The 20,651-nt window shown below is 42.9% G+C and overlaps 2 protein-coding genes across 10 annotated transcripts in view; one reads left to right on the top strand and one right to left on the bottom strand.

Annotated features, from left to right (window-relative positions):
* Positions 1-3,020: 3,020 nt before the first annotated feature.
* DPY30 (dpy-30 histone methyltransferase complex regulatory subunit) lies at positions 3,021-19,568 on the bottom strand. 3 transcript variants are annotated; one of them, XM_039529088.1, is made up of 5 exons: positions 19,439-19,568; positions 7,548-7,619; positions 7,411-7,458; positions 5,709-5,851; positions 3,021-3,310 (listed from the first exon to the last, which is right to left on the bottom strand). In XM_039529088.1, exons 2-5 carry the CDS (start codon positions 7,581-7,583, stop codon positions 3,238-3,240), a joined length of 300 nt encoding a protein of 99 aa, XP_039385022.1. In that variant the 5' UTR covers positions 7,584-7,619; positions 19,439-19,568; the 3' UTR covers positions 3,021-3,237. The 3 variants fall into 3 exon arrangements, with proteins under 3 accessions (XP_039385022.1, XP_039385020.1, XP_039385021.1); XM_039529086.1 differs by lacking the exon at positions 19,439-19,568 and adding an exon at positions 9,699-9,899; XM_039529087.1 differs by lacking the exon at positions 19,439-19,568 and adding an exon at positions 9,410-9,590.
* SPAST (spastin) overlaps positions 18,930-20,651 on the top strand; it is a 59,308-nt gene continuing 57,586 nt past the window's right edge. For 3 of the 7 annotated variants that reach the window (XM_039529079.1, XM_039529080.1, XM_039529078.1), the window contains exon 1: positions 18,936-19,667. In XM_039529079.1, the coding sequence (XP_039385013.1) occupies positions 19,256-19,667 (412 nt within the window). In that variant the 5' untranslated portion in view covers positions 18,936-19,255. Of the gene's footprint in view, positions 19,668-20,651 lie in introns of all 7 variants that reach the window. The other 4 variants (XR_005595863.1, XM_039529082.1, XM_039529084.1 and 1 more) reach the window with 4 other exon arrangements.

Below are 20,651 nucleotides of genomic sequence, written 5' to 3'. Positions count from 1 at the left end.
CCAAGCTTTAGCCTTACTATTGCAAGGAGTTGCCAGTCTGGATTCTAATATCCTACAACAATGGTCACTCATTCTTGCAAGTTTTGGAGAAAACAGAGAATTGGTATTTCTCAAGGGTTGCATTCACACATATCCGTACTTTGCTTGGGTTACCTGCAAGCCAGTGGGCTAAATCACAAGTCCATACACTAAAGAATGCTCTCCAGCCACTGGATTTGTCTTTTTTCTTCACAGCCTTGGTTTTATTACTTCAAACAAAATTGTTAAACACAAGTTCAATATCTCAATCACATCCTTTCCCCTGAGCCAAGGTCTTTTGCAGGAGCTTATTTATTCCCTGCAGCAATCCTGCTATTTCCTACCCTGCTCCATATAGGGCTACATTTACATAGGAGTTAAGGTAAGCTTCTCCGGTCCTTACAGGATTACACTCCATAGTCAGAGATGACAGCTAAACCCAGACTCCCTTAGCCTGTTAAGCAAAATGTTTTGCACACAGGCACTATGATCACAATGCAATATTTCTGTTATGTAGTATTACATAACATTAAGTATTTATTCTGAGACAGATACCAAGAAAACATTGGATGAAAAAGTTCAATGCAAAGAAAATGTGAGTAACAAACTAATCCTCAAAGAGTTATAAAAAATGTCTTTCATAATTACAAGGGTTTTTTTTTTCTGCCAAAGCATCTTTAATTAGGGAATTGATAGATAATTCGATTGAAGTCTGTTACTCTCCATATACCTTTCCTTTTCTGTTATTCTAGCAAATTATGATTGCTGTGTATAAGTAATTATTGGTATTAGTAGCTTAGTAAACACCAAATTAGCAATCATGAAAGAAGACTGCTTTGGTTAAAAAACCTTCCTGGTTAAGAAGGGAGTGAAAGAAGTTACTATATATGAACAGATGAAAAAATGAGAGGCTGAGAGTAATGAGCACAAATCAGCAGTTAGGAAATGCAGCCAACCGATAAAGAAATAAGTGAGAACTCTACAGCCAGTAGAGCTAAGGATAGTGAGAAGGAATACTTCAAATACATCAGGAACACATGAAATCCTAGCAATATTATAGGTCCACTTCTAGACAACCATGATAAAACCATCAATCATGATGCAGAAGAGGCAGATGTATTCAGTTAATGTCTTCTGTATTGGGTAAGAAGCAGGATGATGTATTCATATCTTATAAATACTTTTTATGCCATCAGTAACTAATAGTTGCTATTTAACATCTTCCCTAGAGTTACTAAAACTTGTAAAACTTGCAAAAAATTTAAGTGGAGGCATTGCTCGAGGAGAAAGGATGGGCATGTTATTAGAACAGTCTAAAGAGGGAAAAAGCACCTGCCTCCAGCTGATGAGAGTGTTGGTGGTTCACGAAGCTGGCTTGTGGTGACCAGAGAAATATGCCCACTTAGTTGTCACAAGGCCCTGTGGTATCACTTTGAGGTTTACAGAGGTGCAGCCCTATTTCAGAGGAGATGGGACTATCCTGGGGCTAGAATCTGCAGAACCAATGCATCCTCTGCTAAGGTAGAGCTTGGAACCACATAGAAGTGCCACTGGAAGCTGTCAGCTTCTGAGGCATCAGGTTGGGAGTCTGGAATGGAGACAGCTCCTCTCCATGATTGGCACTATTTCATTGAGTTCAAGTGCCAAACTCCAGGGAACCACTCCTACCATGCCCATGGTAGGGGCCAGTGGCTGAGGATGCAAGCTGGAGCAGCACCAAAGGCTGTGGAGCAAATGCACATAAGGATAATAGTTTTTGTCTCTAAGGGAGGTGCAGCTACTGCTTAAAGAGAAACACAGAGTGATTCCTACCTAGGATAAGGAAAGGAACAAAATTGCAGATTATTTAGAATATTTCTAAAGCATTTCCTATACACCAAAGGAAAGATCTAGAAACACCCTGACACTGCTGCCATCAAACAGAAGTTAGAACTGGATGGGAAGCCCTCTAGCCTGGATGACAGGTTTGATCTTTCCTTTTCAAGTGCACAGAGGTAAAACCCACAACAGAAATAGGGAGCATGGATACAGAGTATAATGATGATGCATGTTGCAAAACATGAGACCATACTCAAGAGATTATTTGGCTACAGAAGTTTGACTACTTCTGCTTATATTAAGAACATTTTTTTAAAAAAATCATATCGCTAGAAGTTACTTACCTATTGCAGTTACCAGTAAAACATATTACTGTAAATGAAAAATAAAGTATTGTGTGTTGAACATCAGCAAGGAAACAGAAAAATCTATATAGTTATTTTAAGTATTTATAAAATGTATGGGGTATACTGTTTAAAGGATGCTCTATTATTAGACACTGGATTTTTATTTTAAGTAAGTCAATTTCACATCATTCAAGCTGTGTCCCTTTTAAATTGGTAATGCTACTGATATTCCAGAATTAGAAGAAAGCTGTTAGGTATATGGCAAACAATGCTTCATGCTTTTTTCCCATTCACCTTTACTAATGGCAGGACAAGATCACTGTAAGAACATTTGTAGATACTAAAAATGCACCATTCTATTATTATTCCATAAAACATATTACTAAGGAAGTTACCAATAAATAATGCTCTATCACACACTGCTGTAGCATGAATGTATCAGCAGTACTGGATGTTGTCGTCCAGATGATATGTTCACCTATGGTACCTTGTGTCCACTTCTTGTCTAAGTGGAAATTAAGGATCCTGCAGGACTCTGAAGTGAGGTGTCTTTCTTAATAAGCATTCCATCTCGCTAAATAAAGTTCTAGTATCCAAGGATATTCATATGATTTTGATGACTGCTTGGCTTCTACCATTGCTGTAGCAGCGAATATTGAATTCTACACTACTAACACTGAATTTGTGGCTTTAAGGGTTTATGATATCTTTAACAGGAAAGGAGCTACATAAAACCAAGTCTGATTTTAGTAATTTCTTACCAGTAAGATCATTACATTTGTTTCATGTACTGAGGTGAAATATTCAACTGGAATTATTCAAGCTTTCATCTAGCTGTGAACTTTCAATACTTTATTCTGAAGAACACTTAACATGTAGTTTAAGACTAGTGAGAATAAAAATGTACTTTATTAAATAACTCAAGAAAAGATAAGAGAAATTGTGCAGTTATGAAAGACATTGGTGATTCTGTATGATTTTTACAGCAAAGAATGAATCATGACAAATTAGCATGTAAGTTTAGCAGCCAAACTGTCCTCCTCTTCCCATGGAATTAGTTTCGGTCCTCAAACTGTGACTTGTTTTTTAAAAGATACGCTGCTAGGAATTCAATGGGATTTGGCGGTCTGTAGAGATAAATAAATCAAGAGTAATTACAATCTGTCACATACATTTAAGTGAGCTGACGAGATCTTCATCTTCACTGAAAACAGAGACTTACTTGTAAAAGCACAGGACAAATTAGAAATTTTCAGCTTTGTGGTATGACAACAAACACAAAGGGTCATGCTTCAGCAGCAACTAGATAACTCCCTAACCAGGAAGTTCCTCCATTTATTAAGCTCCCCATTGCAACACTTCCTGGCCCTCAATTAGCCACTACACAACCTTCATTATTAGGCTACATATACAATATGATCTACCGGTGTGATTCTTCTGCTCATGTGCACACTCATATAAGCTCTTACCAAGCTAATGAGAGTATAAGTAGAAATGTAACCACAGTTTCAGCAGCAGAGGCATGGCTAAGCTGTGCAAAGTAAATGCACATCAGCTTCAGGAAGGTGTATACTTAGCACAGCTCAGCCTTGCCTCTGCTGCTTCCAACCATGCTACTGGAGCTACACTGCTATTTCTACTTGTACTAGCTTGATGAGAGCAAGTGCAAGTATGTGTACATAAACAGGAGAGTCACACACCTGTCTCAGTGTAGTCATAGCCTGAGAAGAAAACATTCTTCACAACTATAATTAAGATGCATGTATATAGATTCTAGGGTAATCAACATTTCTCATTTTATTTTTTTTAGTGGCTTTTGGTTCAGAGTTAAATCGGTAAGACAGACATCAGACAATGCCTAAAACGTGTCCACAATCATATTAAGCAGTTACTAGGGGGAGATGCTGTGCACAGGTTCTGGAAGGGAGGGAGACTGCATAGGAAAGGAAGAGTAGATCTAAGGGGAAGGAGTGACACTGACTAGACAAACTGAAAAGTCAGTTTAGAAAGGCTGGCGCCTCTCCCCCTCCAACCCACATCCATCTTAAAGAGTCAAGTGAATTATCCAAGCTTACACACTGAATTTATTTAATGTAATTTCCAATGTATTTGCCTATTTCACCAACTCCTGCCAGGTAAGGTAAAGATTTAAAGTAGCCAGCTCCCTTTTCTGATATGTTCTTGTCTTGTTATTTGATTTACTTCAAATAGCAACTGTTTAGTGCCTCCGTTAGACCAGTTTGCCTCAAAGATATTTGTTGCTTCTACCAAATAATGTTTTCTAACCAACACTCTGGTGATAACAGTTGAAATTATTGGAAGAAAAAAACCATTAACATGCAAACTGCTTTACAATTAAGCCTCACCACTGCCTTGCTAGGTAAGTAGATTTGTTTTTCTTCAGCCTTAGAAAAGTGTAGTGCATAAAACCTGGTAATCCAACTTGTCTCACCCCACATATTAGGTTATCACACTCATTCCAGGGAAGAGTCCAAAAGTTTTAACTGTGGTCTGGGCTATATCAATTTAGGACTATACAGTACTCTCCATCCAAAGCAGAACCCCCAAAGAAGTCAGTAGAAGATCCGTACACAGCTTACCAGCAGAATATTGTCTCTATATAGCAACTAAGTGTTTAGTTATTGATGTGGGTGGGTTCTAGTTTAAACTCAAATGTGCTTTTGGGGTTTAAGATGCTGCTGGGAGAGGTATGAAAGTTCTCAGGATTTTAACTTGGTCAATTGTGGTCCTTCGCAGTTTTTGATAAGATGGACCAAAGGTTGTTCCTTCGGCAACAAAGGGATATTATTAGCATGTGCAGTATGACACTCAAGTGGTTCCAGTTATACCTAGATGAGAGGAATCAACTGGAGAGGAAGGACAATTGGGTGTTACTACTGAGGAACATCCTTCCCGTGTTATTCAATGTATATATGAGGCCTCTTGGCAAGAGAGTCTTTAAACAAAGGGAATAGTATCATTAGTATGCTGCTACAGCACAATCTGTCACTGTGTGAACTCTAAGAATTTGGCCTCAGTGCTGAGGAAGAATTTATATGCTATTGCCAGCTGGATATACTGGAACTACCTTGTTCAACAAAGTAAGACTGCATGAGGAGTACCTACTTACTGAGGGAGCAGGGCTCATTCAAGAACCCTGAGCCAGGTTAAGAACGCTGGTGAAATGTCTGTCCAGGCTATCGCCACGAGGAGCCATGCAACAGATGTACTTAAAGAACTGATTTATTCAGATTGCATTCTTTTTATCCTGTGAAAACCTTGCACTAACACTGCATGTCCTTGTGACAATAAGATTACTGATATTCTCTTATACAGCTCACATCGCATGCAGCTAGTTACAAAACACATCTTGGCTGCTCAAGAGAATAGACATGTTATTACATCCACCCCAAGTTCTGTACATGAGATGGAGTCAAACTGGTTTTGCAAGCCCCTAATTGGAAAGGCCCTGGGCACATCTGAGCCTCCTTTATTTTGAGACAAATGCTACATTAAGTTCTTTACCTCTCCTTTGCAAGTACAGCAAGCCCCTGTAGTAAGATAGGCACAACTGTCTGATCCAAGTAGGCACGTGTAGGTAATGACTGAAGATCCACCTTCTGCTTTGATGTTTTCTCTGCGTTAATCTTCTCATTTTCTACTATTCTCTGATGAATTCAAGGCATCATGTGAATAAAAGTATTGATATTAGTAAATAAAGAGTCTACTTAAAAGCAGAAATTTAGCAAGAGCAATCAGATAAGGGTATTTTCATCAGCTCTTTTATATTCATGGCTCTTCCCTGCCAAATGTTATAGATTAGAATGATTTTATTTATGTAAGTAGTCCTCATTAAGTTACTCTTGTGAGCATTTGTAGTATCAGGCTTCAAAAAGTAGGACCAAATCCTGCAAGAAGGATTTGCAGGATAGGCCACTTGCATTTACCAAGAGTTCCCCTGCCAGTAATGGTATTTGGAACAGACCATGGTACATGGTCCTTGGTCCACTCATGCAAATCCCAGTGTGAAATCAGGCTCCAATACAGTAAGTAGTTAATCTTTTAATAGGCTGAAATGCTTACACACAAAATAGATACATTTTCTCCACTTTTTTGGCTCCACTATATTAATGGATATTGTAACCTCTTGGTCAGAAAATATTAAATGAGTTCTCTTATACTATTGTCAAATGGATTGTTACACACACACACAATATAATGTACATAACATCCTCCAAAATTGTCAATTTTACCACATTGAATTTTTTTTTTTTAAATCAGCACTACAGAAAGTTAGTCTATAATTTATTCTAAATGTACAAAGAACATTTGGGGTGAGATCACTAGCTATGATGATTCCTAGAAGAGGTCTGTCCACGGTAGTTGTAAATACAAAATAAACCAAACCAAACCAAACAACCCAAAAGAACCCCCTCACAGAACACACTTTGGCATCATAAAAGTAAGAAAAAACTAGGGCTGTCAATTAATCGCAGTTAACTCATGCAATTAATAAAAAAAATTAATCACGATTAATTGCACTGTTAAACAATAAAATACCAATTAAAATGTATTAAATATTATTTATGTTTTTCTACATTTTCAAATATATAAATTTCCATTACAACACAGAATACAAAGTGTGCAGTGCTCACTTTATATTTATTACAAATATATACACAGTAAAAAACAAAAGAAATAGTATTTCAATTGACCTCATACAAGTGCTGTAGTGCAATCTCTATAATGAAAGTGCAACTTACAAATGTAGGGTTGTTGTTTTTTTGTTACATAACTCAAAAATGAAACAATGTAAAACTTCAGAGCCTACAAGTCCATTCAGTCCTACTTTTTGTTCAGTGAATCACTACAAGAAACACCAATGGAAGAGGTAAGAGGTAAGTGGTATGTAGCACTTTAAAAAATAAAAAAAAATAAAAAGACAAACCCACCACACAAAGGGGTCATTATTTCTTCTGGACTAGAAACAGAATACTAGCAGCCCAACCAGCAATAATGATACACTATTAAAAAGTCAATTGTGCATGGTACCAGCATTTACTGAGTCATGCTAAGCACTCAGTATCTCCCATTGCTTTCAAAAGTACTCAGTTGCTTGTATTTTGGGCCTGATTTCTGCAATCATTTTAGCTAAATTAAACCCATATTTCCCCCAAATCAGAAATACTACTTCAACTGCATTTGAGAACAATTAAATCTTAGTTACCTCTACATTTTCTGTAAGGCCATATTCAGCATGAGGATTTTCTGGAACCTGTAAAAGAACATGCTAGTCAGCAAAACCAAAATGCACTTTATGTATTTGCTAACAGAAAAATCAACGTAAAAAGTTTCTTACTATACCTGTGCCTGCCCCTCCATGATCTGTTCTGTATCCATGATTTGAAACTTGGAAGTCACCAAATGTGCTACAATCTTGGGAAGTAACAAAACAAAAAGAAAAATCGGTCAGAACATTAAAATCAATAAAAAAATAAGTTAGTTGACACTTAAAATATGGTTGACAATTTTGGTCACCATCATGCAAAGAGTTACCACCAAGGTAGGTTTGGGTCCTTTCCCTCCCCCTCAGCTCTGTGAACCATATTTTTCTTGTATAAAAAATCTGAAGTTTTTCAAAAGAACATGTGAAATAAACTCAGGCAAAGTAACTTAAAAGAGAACTTTCAGACATGGTTAGTTCAGTCATAATTACTTTGAAAAGAATTAGCAAAAGTGCATATGTGGTCCAGAGACATCTAGAACTGACTGCACAAGTTAGTGTTAAAGGAGACCAGCATAGTTTCTTTTGTATTTTTTTTAAAACAAGACTCGTTCCTTTTTTTCAAATCTCTAACATTTAAAGGCCTGAGACATTTTTTAAAAAACCTGTATTCTGCTTGTTTTGTCTTTCCTACCCTATATGATTCCATAGCAGTCGTTCTTAAACTTCTTTGATCGTCCCCCCTTCGTGTCTGTAGTCATTTACACCATCCCCCCACCAAGTACATATACCACCACCTAGCTCTGAAGGCAGAGTGCAGAGGCCGGGCCACCAGCTCTGAAGGCAGCACTGCGCTCACAGCAGCACAAAAGGAAGGGTGGCAATGTGAAATCACTTTTCACAACAGACTTAGCACCCCATTGTCACTCTTCTATGCTGCTGCTGCCACCACGCAGCTGAATGCCTGACCCCCAGGCAAGGGATGGCGGGGAGGAGAGACAAAGCTCAGGTGATGGGGTCCCGCTGTCCCTTTTATCTCCGCCTACTGGGTGTGCCTGACCCTTGTGCACAAGTCCCAGCCAGCGGCCGCTGATAGCCAGAGCTCTTAAAAAAAGACAGCTCTCGCCTGCCTTGACACAGTCCCTCACCACCATACAGTGAGAGAACTGCTGCTCTATAGTAAATAAAGAGCTAGTGAAACGACATCCTCAAGAGTCAAGTGAAAGAAAGCCAATCAAGTGAGTGGGTAAGAAAGTTTGTTTCAACAATTAACACTCATTTAACTCCAACAGTTAATGAACATTTCAGAGAAGGGATATCTATTATGTCAAGGGTCCCCAACGTGGGATCTGGCTGGCGGTGATGCCTCTGGATGACGCTGCTTGCCGCCACGGTCCTTAAAGGTTGGGGACCACTGTATTATGTATTTGTATTACAATATCTCCTAGAGCAGTGCTTTTCAAGCTATCTGATGTGGGGGACCGGCTATTTTTTTCCCCAATGTGCCAGGGACCGGTGCCATATTATCCTATTCAACGCTCTTATGAGGAAACTTGCCGCGAACCGGCAGCCGATGGCTCACAGACTAGCATCAGTCCACGGACAACCATTTTGAGAAGCACTGTCCTAGAGGACCCAAACAATCCCACTCCCTCTATTAAAGTGCTAGAGCAAAGGACGTCCCAGAGCTCCTCCAGCAAAGCTGGAGACGAGGGAACAGGAACAGGAGTTGAGAACTGGATTACGACGGCTTCTCATTTTTAATCATTCTTAAAACAGGCGAAGGAGCATCGCGTCGGCACACAGGAGAATTCCCATTTCAGGAGAAATAAATCCCACTGAGCGAACCCCAACCCACTCCCTGTCACGGCCACCTCCGAAACCTGCAACAAAAATCGCTCCTGTCATACGAAGTGACCCCGGCAAGAGGCTACACGCCAGCCTGGGACAACCCCGCGCTCCTGCTCGGTTCCCCCCACCCCCGGCAGGGCGCAGCTGGTACCGCAGGAACCCGCTAGAACGGCCCGGGCTGCGGCGGCTCCTGCAGCGACTGGGGGCAGCGAGGGGCTCCCTGGGCGGCCGAGTGCCGGTGTCCGCGCCCCGCCGGGCCACAGCCGAGGCTTCCCGCGGCCCCGGGCGCTGACCCGGACAGGACTAGCCCCTCTCCATCGCGGCCCCGCCCGCTCTGCCCCCTCCAGCCTCACACCCGCCCAGCGGGACGGGGCGGGGCCGGGCCGGGCAGGGAGGGACCCAGCGCTGCCCGCGCTCCCCGGCCGCGGGGCCGCTCTCACCTCTCGGGACAGCAGCTCAGCGCGGGGGGGGCGGCAACGAGTCTCACCGCAGGGAGGGAAAGGGGAGAATCGTTGCGAGGCTACAGGAGCCTCTCAACAGCGTCAGCCACTAACAACAGCACGCTTGGGGGGATATCGTAAATTGTTTTGCCGTAAGTGAAGGAAGTGGGGCTGCGGAGACCACCCAACTGCGCCTGCGCGAAGAGAAGCCCCGCCCTCATCAGGCGGGGCAATGGAAAAAGTCCGGGCTTGGGGTCCCCGAACATCATCAGGCACGTGACCGCCAGTGACTCTCGCCCCGCCCATTGAGGTCTGCTTGCTGGAGCCGCCGGCTGCGTAGACTCGGGCTCGGCGGCGCGCGGGTCTGCAGGCAGGACCTTGCACCGCTGCTCTGGAGTCAAGGGGACGACGGAGCGGCATAGGGAAGAGGCGCGGCTTAGCAATGGAGTTAGCCCCGCTGGCCGCAGCATGTCGTGTAGGCAGCAACCTGCAGTCAGGTTAGCCGGTAATATAACCACGGAGGGAGCCTGAGTTATAACATGCATATAGTAAAGGTGTGGAGTCCCTATTAGTGCATTTCACTCAACTCCAGTGGGCAGGTAAAATGATGTCTTGTCTGACTTCCGTTGCACAAACTTACTCCAGGGCTTTAACAGTTCATTCCCCTTCCGCGGTTTGGTGCATCGTCATTAATAAAAGGCATTGCAATTGCAGGCAAATGTCATCCTCAGTTACAACTGCAGAGTCACCTATGCTAAAAGTTGCACAGGTGGTTGTGGTTCTCAACTGTCTTGCCTAGAACCTTTATTATGGGTGGTGACAGCTGAGATGGAAAGAACTCAGCTTCACTGTCAGAGCCCATAATAAGTTCATGGCGGTTGGTAATTAGGAATAAAACATACTTCAATATTTTTGAGTAAAACTGACTAATCTGTAGTAGTCAAGGCATATAAAACATGTTCCCAATTCAAAGTTGATGGTGATAGTGCCCTTTAGGTACAAACACTTCAGTAAGTAATTCTCTTGCTGTTACAGTATTCAATTAAATAGATTGAAGTTTTGCTAATTTTAAGATCTGTGCTCTGTATTGTTTAGTTTTGCTTGTGAAATAAAATGGGTGGAATTTAATTAGCAAAAATGCAGATATCTGCCCCCCCCCCCCCCGCAATCTTGCTATGAGTTCTGCATAAAACCCCACTGAAGCCAATAGGGCTTGACCTGTGAGGCTCTCATTGTGGTATTGCAGACAAAATTATTTTGTTAGAGTTATTTTTAAGTGACTTTCCCCCCTCCATTTAGAGCTACTTGGAGAAAAAACAAACCCAGCTGCCTATTAGCCAGGAATCCACCCAGTCCCTGAGTTGATGGGATTCTTACTGGTGTACTTCCTGGTTCATTTTCTGTGTGCCCAACATGAGACACTGGGGTCAGATGTACACACTATCACCACAGCAACTGACATCAAAGGGAGCTGTGCTTTGAACACATGTAGTACTATAAAAGTCTCAGTATTCTGAAAAAACAAATCAACCACTAGGCTTCTTAAGTTGGGCCTCCTGTGATGTGTGGCTCAGAGGGCCAGGTACCCTAGTGGTTAATGCACCTGGTTTCCAACCCCTTATCTTCTTGTTGAGGGGGCATAGTGGTGCCCAATCCCTGCCTTCAACCCAGGAGTGTCTGGGACCCCCACTGCATCTGAGGCATTTGCAATTAAGTGGGGCAGAGTAGGGGGATCCAGGCCCTCCTCCCCCAGTTCCTAGCCCAGTGGAAATTACAACTGGCAGGTTCCTCCCTATACAGAGCCAAAATCTGCCACCCCAGGCTACTTGCTACCTATTTGCCTCTTCAGTCTGGGGCATGGCTCCTGTAGTCCAAACAGTCAGTAGCTTCACAAAGTCTCAAATGAGCAGGGCTCTGCAAGATCAGCTGCTGCTTGAAGTGGGTGGTGGTTGGGGAAGGCCCTGCCAAGGGCCTTACCCACACTGTGGGTCCCCATTCAGGTTCTGCCATCTACCTGGTTTCCTTAAAGAAGGAGTCCGTTTTCCTGGAGCCTGTTCACCTGCCCCTACCAAGCCTTCTGGATTCCTTTTAATTTGCTCCTACAGCTGGAGCAGGCCTATAGAGGCAATGCTACCTGGGCACAGTATTGGCCTTTAACTTCTTTGGGCCCAGTGCGGGGCTTGTATACCGCATCACCCCCCAAAAATTAGTGCACAGTTTTGACCTCAGTTTGTAAAATGAGAACAATAATAACCCCTCACCTCACAGGGATGTTGTGAAAATAAACTAATTCATCTATATGAATCAGTTGGATACTATAGCAATGAGTGCCATAGAAAAGCCATGAGGAAATGTATAATCCCTGATCATTCAAAGCAGGATTTGAATGGTGGTCAGTAAATAAGACATGGGTCACATATTAAAAATGATAAAACAAAATGTACACTGAATGAAGTGGGGGTCTAGTGGGAAAAATATGTGATAATGTAATTCAAGACATGCATATGGGGGCCAAAGTAAGGTTGCACATACTAGCTTGATTCTGTTATTTTCTAACTTCTGAGGACTTGACTTTGCAACCGTAATGTTTAAAGTGTCTTTTGTGTGTGATTTCTTTAATATTTATATTACAGAATCAGCTAGAACCCAAACTAAGGATTAGTACTAGCTATTGTACAGACATATAATAAATAAGATATTCTGTTCCCTAGAGAGCTCATAATCTTCATGTGAGACAGGCTGCAACAGCTGGATGAAACAGATATACAGGATGGGAGTGGTTTGGAAGGATGTGGTAATAATAAAATGAATAGGATTTAGCAGGAAAGTAGAAGTGTCAGTTTACCTCTTGCCTAACCAGTGCCACCCAGGAATGATTTATACCCATCAAGGCAGAGGTAGGTTTTCAGGATGGTTTAAAAGCAGATCATGTGTTGGCTTTATGAATTTTGAGGAGTTTCAACTATGCAGATAGACTCAGAATGGGAGAAAGCATGGAGTGCTTGAAGGGGAAGCAAGCAGTTGGGCCATCAAGACTGTGATCATTGACAGAACAAACCCAAGAGTCAAAACTGTGTGTTAGATGTGCATTGTCCCTGTATTATATATCGGATGGACCTAAACGACCTTAAAGACCAAGACAATGAGCTTATGTTGGATGCGGTGGAGAAGGGAAGCCCATGGAGGAATGCAAAGAGTGGGATGATGTGGTCAGTGTGATGAGCCAGTAAGATGATCCTAAAGGCAGTGTTTCAAATTTAGTTAAAGGGTGTCACTAGTTGGTGTCAGGTTGAGCTGTCTGTGAGATTATGAGGGTCTGAACAACAGCCTTCTCAAACAGGACAGAGAGGAGTCCAAATCTTATAAATATTATGTAGGTTGAAGTGGCAAGACTTTAAATGATCTGGATATATTTAACTTCATCAATTCACATTTGCAAGATAAGACTGTGATGTGCCAATCTGATGTGCCTGGGCTGCCCCTTATGCTTGTGCTGAATCCCATTGAAGTCAACAAGATGCATGCAAGTGTGAGGTACAGCTGCCTGGATCCAGCTGCAGGATGTAAGCCTAAACCATGATGTATTTTTGGTGTCACTACAAAAAAAATATGTATAACTACTTTTCTTCTCTTACTTACTTAGTTAAGACGACAGAGCCAACACCGTAGAATAACAAGGGCTGGCCTTTATTAAAAAGATTCTCATGTAAAATGAAACAGAGAGCAAATAAAGCCATGCAAAACAGGCCATTAAATAAAATGTGCATAACTCACATAACTAGCAGGACACTTAAGAAAAGAAAAAGATTTTACAATTGTGTAAACAAAACTAATTCACAATAAAAATAGCACAAATTTGGTAAAATAATAGCTCCAGTGAAAGAATGACTAATAATATACTCTCATTAATTAAACACAAAGAATCAGCCCCACCAAAACAGCTATTCAAACTTCATTATTCTGTCATAAAAAACTTTAAAAATGTACTAAAAGATGCCCCTTACCATTAGACAAGGCATACATACATATAACCATAATTAACTTGAAATATAGTCCCTTTTCACAAAATAACTTAAACGCAGTTTCAGGGGTTAGAATTATCCTGAGCTTTCCTGCCAGTTTTTGTAGTTTTACAGTCATATTTTCATATTTAAAATCATATGTACTCCTCTATCCCTTATGAAGGACCCACACAATAAATTGACTTTACAAGGGAAACAGTAAAAGTGGCTATTTGGCTGTGCACAAAATAAGCAAACTGGAAAAAAAATTATCTTATTTTTGTAATAGCAATCTTAGGTATTGCTTGTAACAATAGATGAAACATTTGTGGACAGAAGAGATTTTAGCTTGGAACTGTCATTTTACTTAAACATTCTTTTATTGTAAAATAAACAATAGGGATAAATAAATTCACATGCTGAACTTATGTTTGGGGATGTTGTGGGAAGGTTATACATCATAGTATATAAATAACACTTGAACTTCAATAGTGCTTTTCATTTGAAGATCAGAGCACTTTACAAAAGTAGTAGTATATTGGGGAAACTGAGACATATATTAATTAAGGGACTTGCCTAAGACCATAGGAAGTCCAGTGGCAAAGCTGGGAACAGAACTCAGGAATACTGATTGGCAGACCTGTGCCCTATCCTCTAGATCACAATATCAAACAAATTGGAGAAAATTTAGAAAACAGTAATAAAAATGATAGCAGGACTACCTCAATAGGAAGATTAATATCAATAAATATGATTGCTAGGCTAAATTATAATAAAAGGCAAGTATGACAACTATCTAATATTTAAAGGGATGATGGAACAATAATTTTGTAAAGTAATTGCAAATGGTGTATAAGGAAAACTTTTCTAATGCTGACATCTAATAACAGGCCTGTAAGCTCACCTACATTCTGTAGATGACACTAGCCAATGGAATGTGGCACTAGTGGAAAGTCTTAATCATCTGCAACAGGGGTCCCCAATGCGGTGCCCGTGGGCGCCATCTAAATGCGCCTGCATCCTGGCCAGTGGTCGAGCATCTGCTGAAATGCTGCCGAATTTCTGCGGCATTTCGGCGGCGATGCCTCTTGATGACGCCGGTTGTCATCGAGAGGCATCGCCGCCAAAATACCACAGAAATTCGGCGGCATTTTGGCAGATGCTGGACTGCTGCCATGGTCCTTCGTCTGGCACCTGCCAGACGAAAAGGTTGGGGACCACTGATCTGCAAGATAAACCACTTGGCTTGCATTGAAATTTAAAGTGAAGCACCATATTTATGTCCATGATGAGAACTCACACTCAGCAATATTTGTGTCATTTGCCCTTCTGGGAAGGGGAGTAAAGATTTCTTACTACCTACCTTATGGTGTAGCAAAGAACCCAGCTGTCCCACTACCAGCAAGTGGTGTGTGGGTGAGGGGAATTGAACAAATTTAAAATCTCTTATTAATAGTTTATGATATTTTATTAATTTTTAAATTACCATGATTTTTGTTACTCCACAAAACAGTAACATTTTTTTAAAAGAGGGAGTGGATGGCCTAGGGGGTTGGTAACAGGAAGAAATGGCAAAAAATCTGAAAATGGTCCCTACCCACACCATCCTCACATAGGTGCTACATATCATTCTGACTTTTTTGTCTTTAAAGTTGATATGTAGGAATTAAATTGTGTAAGTATCTTCCAAGAGAAGCGTTAGAAGCTCCATTATTTGAGTCAATTAAAATTTGATTAGACAAAGTACTTGAGAACATACTCTAGAGCACAATCCTACAATGGCAGGAGAATGGACTAGATAACCTACTAGCTATTATACATTTCTAATGATGTGATTTAAAAAAAAAAAGTAGCAATTCTATATAGCCTGCTAATCTAAATAATCTAAACATGATTTTAGTGTAATGTGATATGATTTATAGGTATTATATGTTGACTGCTTTATGGGTCACAAAGAGTTCAGTTAGCAAGATTCCAACTGTTTCAGTGTTTTTAAGCAAATTATTCATTATGTTTCCACTTGGTTAATTTCAAATTATCTTAAGTCTATTACATTTCAGTAGCTTTGAAACATCCCTGTATTTTCCCCAAATAACTCTCAAACTGTAAGGAACTTAAGGCCTGATCCTGCAAATACTTACTGTTGAGTGTATTACTTACTATTGTGAATTCCAAGAGAGTGCCCACAGTAGTAAGCATTATGCTCTTTAGTAAGCAATTGCAGAACTGAACCATGAGGGCCTGCTCTAGGTTGCATTGCATTGATATTGACATCATTTGGAGGTGGCTTGGGTCTTTGGTGCATTTGAAGATGGGTACATTATTTAAAGCATCTCTGATGCATGGATAAGGTGCCAAGAAATGTGTTTATCACCTGAAATGCGCAAAGCAGCACCTGAAGGAGATGTATAGAGGAGATTGTGAAAAGGGTGGGTGAAGACTTATCCATTTCCTTAGTAATAAGGGAGAAAGGGACTGAGCTGGTATCCCATAATAAAATATGATGTAAACATGACTCCCACTGAATGGTTTTCTAACACAGTTTGGCAACCTGTTTGCAGGATAGTTGGACCCTAGATGTTTTAGAACAGTGTTCAAAACCCATGTTTAAGGCTGGTAAAACCTGTTTAGTCTTTTTGCTAATTTGGAGGGGAGGGAAGCTGTTTAAAGAATTACAAAAATAATTTATTAAGATGCCATGATAAGATCTTAAAAGATCCTAACAAAGTCTTGCATGCTATATGATATCTTTGGGGATGAGAAAACTGCTCATTTTCACTACAAGGCCCAAACGGGAGAAGGCCAGGAGCTGCAACAGTTTGAATGTGGGAAATGGAATGTGTGATTAAAAACACCCTTCACCTCACCATGGAGAGATTTTAAACACTACTATAAAATTAATTGCATGCGAAAAGAGTCCCACTCACTTGCAATGAGTGAGACTATTGCAAGAGCTTGATTTTTCTTGCCTTCACTCAACTGTCCTCGTCATAGGCGCCAACTTCCTCTCTACCTGAGGGGTGCTCAGCCCCCTTCAATCCCAGGTCTCCCCCTACTCCACCCCTTCCTCCAAGTCCCCACCCTGCCCCTGCTCCGCCCCCGTCCCCACTCCCACCCCTTCCCACAAGGCCCCATCCCCGCCCTGTCTCTTCCCACCCCTTCCCGAGCACACCCTGTCCCTGCTCCTCCCTCTCCCTCCCGCCCAGTGCCTCCTGCACATCGTTGTTCCGCAGCATGCAGGAGGTGCTGGGAGGGAAGGGGAGGAGTTGATCAGTGGGGCTGCCAGAGGCACTGGGGAGGCACTGGGGAGGGAGAGCTTGGCTGTCAGTGGGTGCTAAGCGGCACACTTACGGAGTCGGTGCCTATGGTCCTGGTAGGTTATCCAGTAGTGCTGCAACCACTGACTGACTCCTTCCCTACCTGACAATGAACTGTATAGTGGAAGTTATGTTGTTCCATGTTTACCACTGGGAGGAAGGAATTATTGACGTGCTCCACTAGGGAAAGTGCAGGACTACAGGATCTCTAGCCTTTCTGTTCTGATACCATCTTCATTACCATAATAGTATCTGAGCACCTCAGACCTTATTGAGTCTCTTTCCCCTTAGCTTGTTTGAACCCTAGTATGAAGAGAGAACTAAAGGGAGCCTCTCTTCATGCTGTTATGACCTTTTATATGAGGAACAGCTCAGCAAGAAGGGGACGTGTATGGGCCCAGGAAAGAGAATGTGCCGGTTGGGAAGGAGGTGTCCAGATTAGAAGAGACAAAGGGAGACGACTGATAGGCATCAGTGGGGTGACGGAAGTTAAGGACTTTTCTTTTAAAAAATTACAACAGGAAACTAACTGCAAAAAATAGGTTAATGCTAAATTAAATTTACTAGTTTTTAAAAAAAAAACCCAGAAAATACAAATATTAAAGTTCATATTGACAGCTGTGTTGCACACACGTAATGCAGATGAACCTTGATTATCCACACTTCTTTTCATCTGAAACAAGATTGGATCTCTCAAAGCCTGCTAATAACACAGAAAAGTTCTTTGGTTATCTGAACACTTGCTTATCCAAATGTAGTCAATTTCTCCTTTTACACTTAGATAATCAAGACTGTACTGAATTCCTAATGACTAGTTAAATTGTTTAAATTTATGCTTTAATAGACAATATATGCAATGTGGGCAAATTAATGTGGGAGTCTTAACGTTAACATTTCCATGTTTAAATATATAACTTTAATATTACATTGATGTTATTTTGTGAATTAATTATAGCTCTTTAGTTAAGAAGTGAGGTTGCATAAAATGTAATTCCTGCAGCAGAAACTGACCCCTGCCTATTTTACCATCCTGCTAACCAATAGATTTTCTAGTGTTCTTCATTTCAAGATTTTCCACTGTGCTGTGTCCCAGATTTGTCCCAAACAAGGTTGAGAGGGAATATGTTAGACTGTCACACACAGCATGGCCACTTGTCCTTCATTTGGTGCCTGTTTCACATTACACATCAAATTAATCAATAAATATTGTCTTGTATACACCAATAATAATGCAAAGGGAGTGTACACTGTAATAAAATGTGTTACTTATATACGAGTTTGTGTCACAAATAAAACATTGGGGATGTGCCCTTAAAATAAACTTTCTCCTATAATTTCCAACTTGTCCTTTATTTGAAACATAAAGGGTCTGTATATGGGTGTGAGACAGATTACCAAAGCCAGGGGCCGGCTCTTCTCAGCAACATGGGTCCTGTGCATTCCCTGTTGCCAGGTGCCTTTTGTGCTGCCCCAGGTGTAGGCACCAGACCGTATGACCCACATTTTGCAGTTCCCCGCTGACTGGGTGGGTTGCAGTGGGCACCCGCTAAGGGCGGAGGAGGGGCTGCAGCGGATCACATCGCCCCTTAGGAGCAGTGGCTCCCCCGGAGGCTCCGGTTGCAAGGCGCGATGACGGCCAGCAGGGAGCTGCAGGACAGACACCACCCCGCCGTTGGCAAGCGCCCCCTTTTTGCAGCACGTGTCTCCTAGAGCCTGCGAGCAACGCAGCCCGCGCCTACTGCAAGTCCCAGCCTGCCACAGGGCAGGGCGGGGCATCTCTCATTTCCCGGCGTGCAACACTCCACAGCGAGACCAGCCGCTGACCCGCCTTGGGCTGCAGCAGCTCCCGACATGCAACGCGGAACGAAAAGACTAAATGTCCCAACATGCAACGCGCCCGCAGCGGATTCCCTGAACCCTCGGAAAAACGACCAATCCGGACTACAGTACCCGGCATGCTGCGCAACTAGTGCCTCGCCGCATGCTGGGATATGTAGTCTCCATGCGCAGCCGCTGCGCCAACCACACCTCCCATTGTCGCCTCGCTGCCGGCCTCTCGCAGCTGCTTGTCAACAATAACCGCACGCTACGGGCGGTGGCTACGCTGCCCTGTATTCAGAAAGGGCCTGTGCGCACTTTCCCCACGGCCCTGCTCGCCGGGGCTGGCTACAAGGGGCGTAGCCGCCGCCATGGCCGGTTGTTGTCAGTCGCTGGCAGCGGGTTATGGCGACGGCGGTGAATGAATTCTCCGGGCGGCAGAGGGAAGAAGAAGGGCTCAGCCGGCTCCAGCTCCCCGCCCCAGGCCCCCGGAGCCTCCCCCTCCTCCCCGGCCGGGCCGGCTCCCCCCCTGCAGCAGCAGCAGGCGGCGGCGGGGGCGGCCGCGGCGTCTCCCCATAAGCGGAACCTCTATTACTTCTCCTACCCGCTCTTCGCCGCCTTCGCGCTGCTCCGCTTCGTCGCCTTCCAGCTCGGGCTGCTCTTCGCCTGGCTCTGCGAGCGCCTCTCCCGGGGCGCCCTCATGGCCGCCAAGGGCAGGGCCGGGGCCGGCGACGCGCCCGAGCCCGGCGGGGCGCCCGAGACGGTGCGAGCCTGTCACAAGCGAGCCTTCGAGTGCATCTCCGTGGCGCTGCGCATCGATGAGGAGGAGAGAGGTGCGGGCTGGGGGGGACCCCGGGGTGGGGCGAGGTGGATGGTGCCTGCGAGTGGGGACGAGCCTCGGGGGCGGGGGGTGGTATCCTGGGGTAGGGAGGTAGCGAGGCCTGAGTGGAGCCAGGGGGGACTCTGGTGGTGAGTCCCTTGAATGAGGGGGCGTCTGTTCTCCCCCTATATCGGGGTGTCATTCGCTCCCCCCCCCATCCTTGGCTCCAGCTGTGTCCTGTCTATGCTGCACATTAGTTGAACATCCCTGAGGCGTCTCTGCCGCGGGAAGGTGCTGCTGACAGATGGTGTGTCAGGGGCTGAGGATATAGATGGAGACCAGAGAGGGGTGGCGTGGAGGGAAGATACCTCTGCAGTTTTGGCCGCTGCAGAAATGGTTGAGTCGTGGAGATTGGCAAGTAAAATTTCTAGCCTGGTGTGGAATAATTTGTGGCCAACAAACTTCAGACACCTGCTGAGCATTTCCAGTGAGAGAGAGATGAGCTAGAAGCAGGCAAAAAAAAGAGTTAAAGCTTAGCGGTGAAATCTTGGCTCGGTGGTACCAAGATTTCAGGCTAGGTATTGAGGTATTGTAATTGTTTTTTTAAAAATATAGATACTGTGCATTTAAATTCAGTGTTCTGTAGGAGATTGAACTTTACGTTAAGGAGGTGTCAATATATTGAATAGCTTTAATATATAGAATGTTAGCCTTCACCCCACTTTCTGCCTTTTCCCTTTTGTTTTAAGCACCACAACAGTTGGCAGGTGAAGTGGGTGGCACAAATAGTCCCCCCCCCCAAAAAAATAATAATAATTTGAAATTCAGTCTTCTTAAAATGGTTTGTTTTTTTAATTTTAATTCATAGATACAGATTGGGGGGAAATATATGGGGTATTCATGTTCAGAACTAAACTGTCACATTATTCATGCCTACATAATTAGATTATCAGGAACAATGATGTATTTCAGGGTCTGGCACTATCTTTATAGCATA

Source organism: Mauremys reevesii, linkage group 3 (genome assembly GCF_016161935.1).
Source record: "Mauremys reevesii isolate NIE-2019 linkage group 3, ASM1616193v1, whole genome shotgun sequence".
Taxonomy (NCBI): domain Eukaryota; kingdom Metazoa; phylum Chordata; order Testudines; family Geoemydidae; genus Mauremys; species Mauremys reevesii.
Note: the sequence above shows the minus strand (reverse complement) of the source record. Positions and strands in the feature narration are given on the sequence as shown.

What these genes read in the sequence shown, in the direction of transcription:
- DPY30 (XM_039529088.1), bottom strand. Translation starts at nt 7,583, where the DNA reads ATGGATACAGAACAGATCATGGAGGGGCAGGCACAG. An exon ending in TCATGGAGGGGCAGGCACAG is followed by an intron (nt 7,459 to 7,547) that starts GTATAGTAAGAA and finishes GTTCTTTTACAG; the next exon opens with GTTCCAGAAAATCCTCATGC. An exon ending in GCCTTACAGAAAATGTAGAG is followed by an intron (nt 5,852 to 7,410) that starts GTAACTAAGATT and finishes TGAATTCATCAG; the next exon opens with AGAATAGTAGAAAATGAGAA.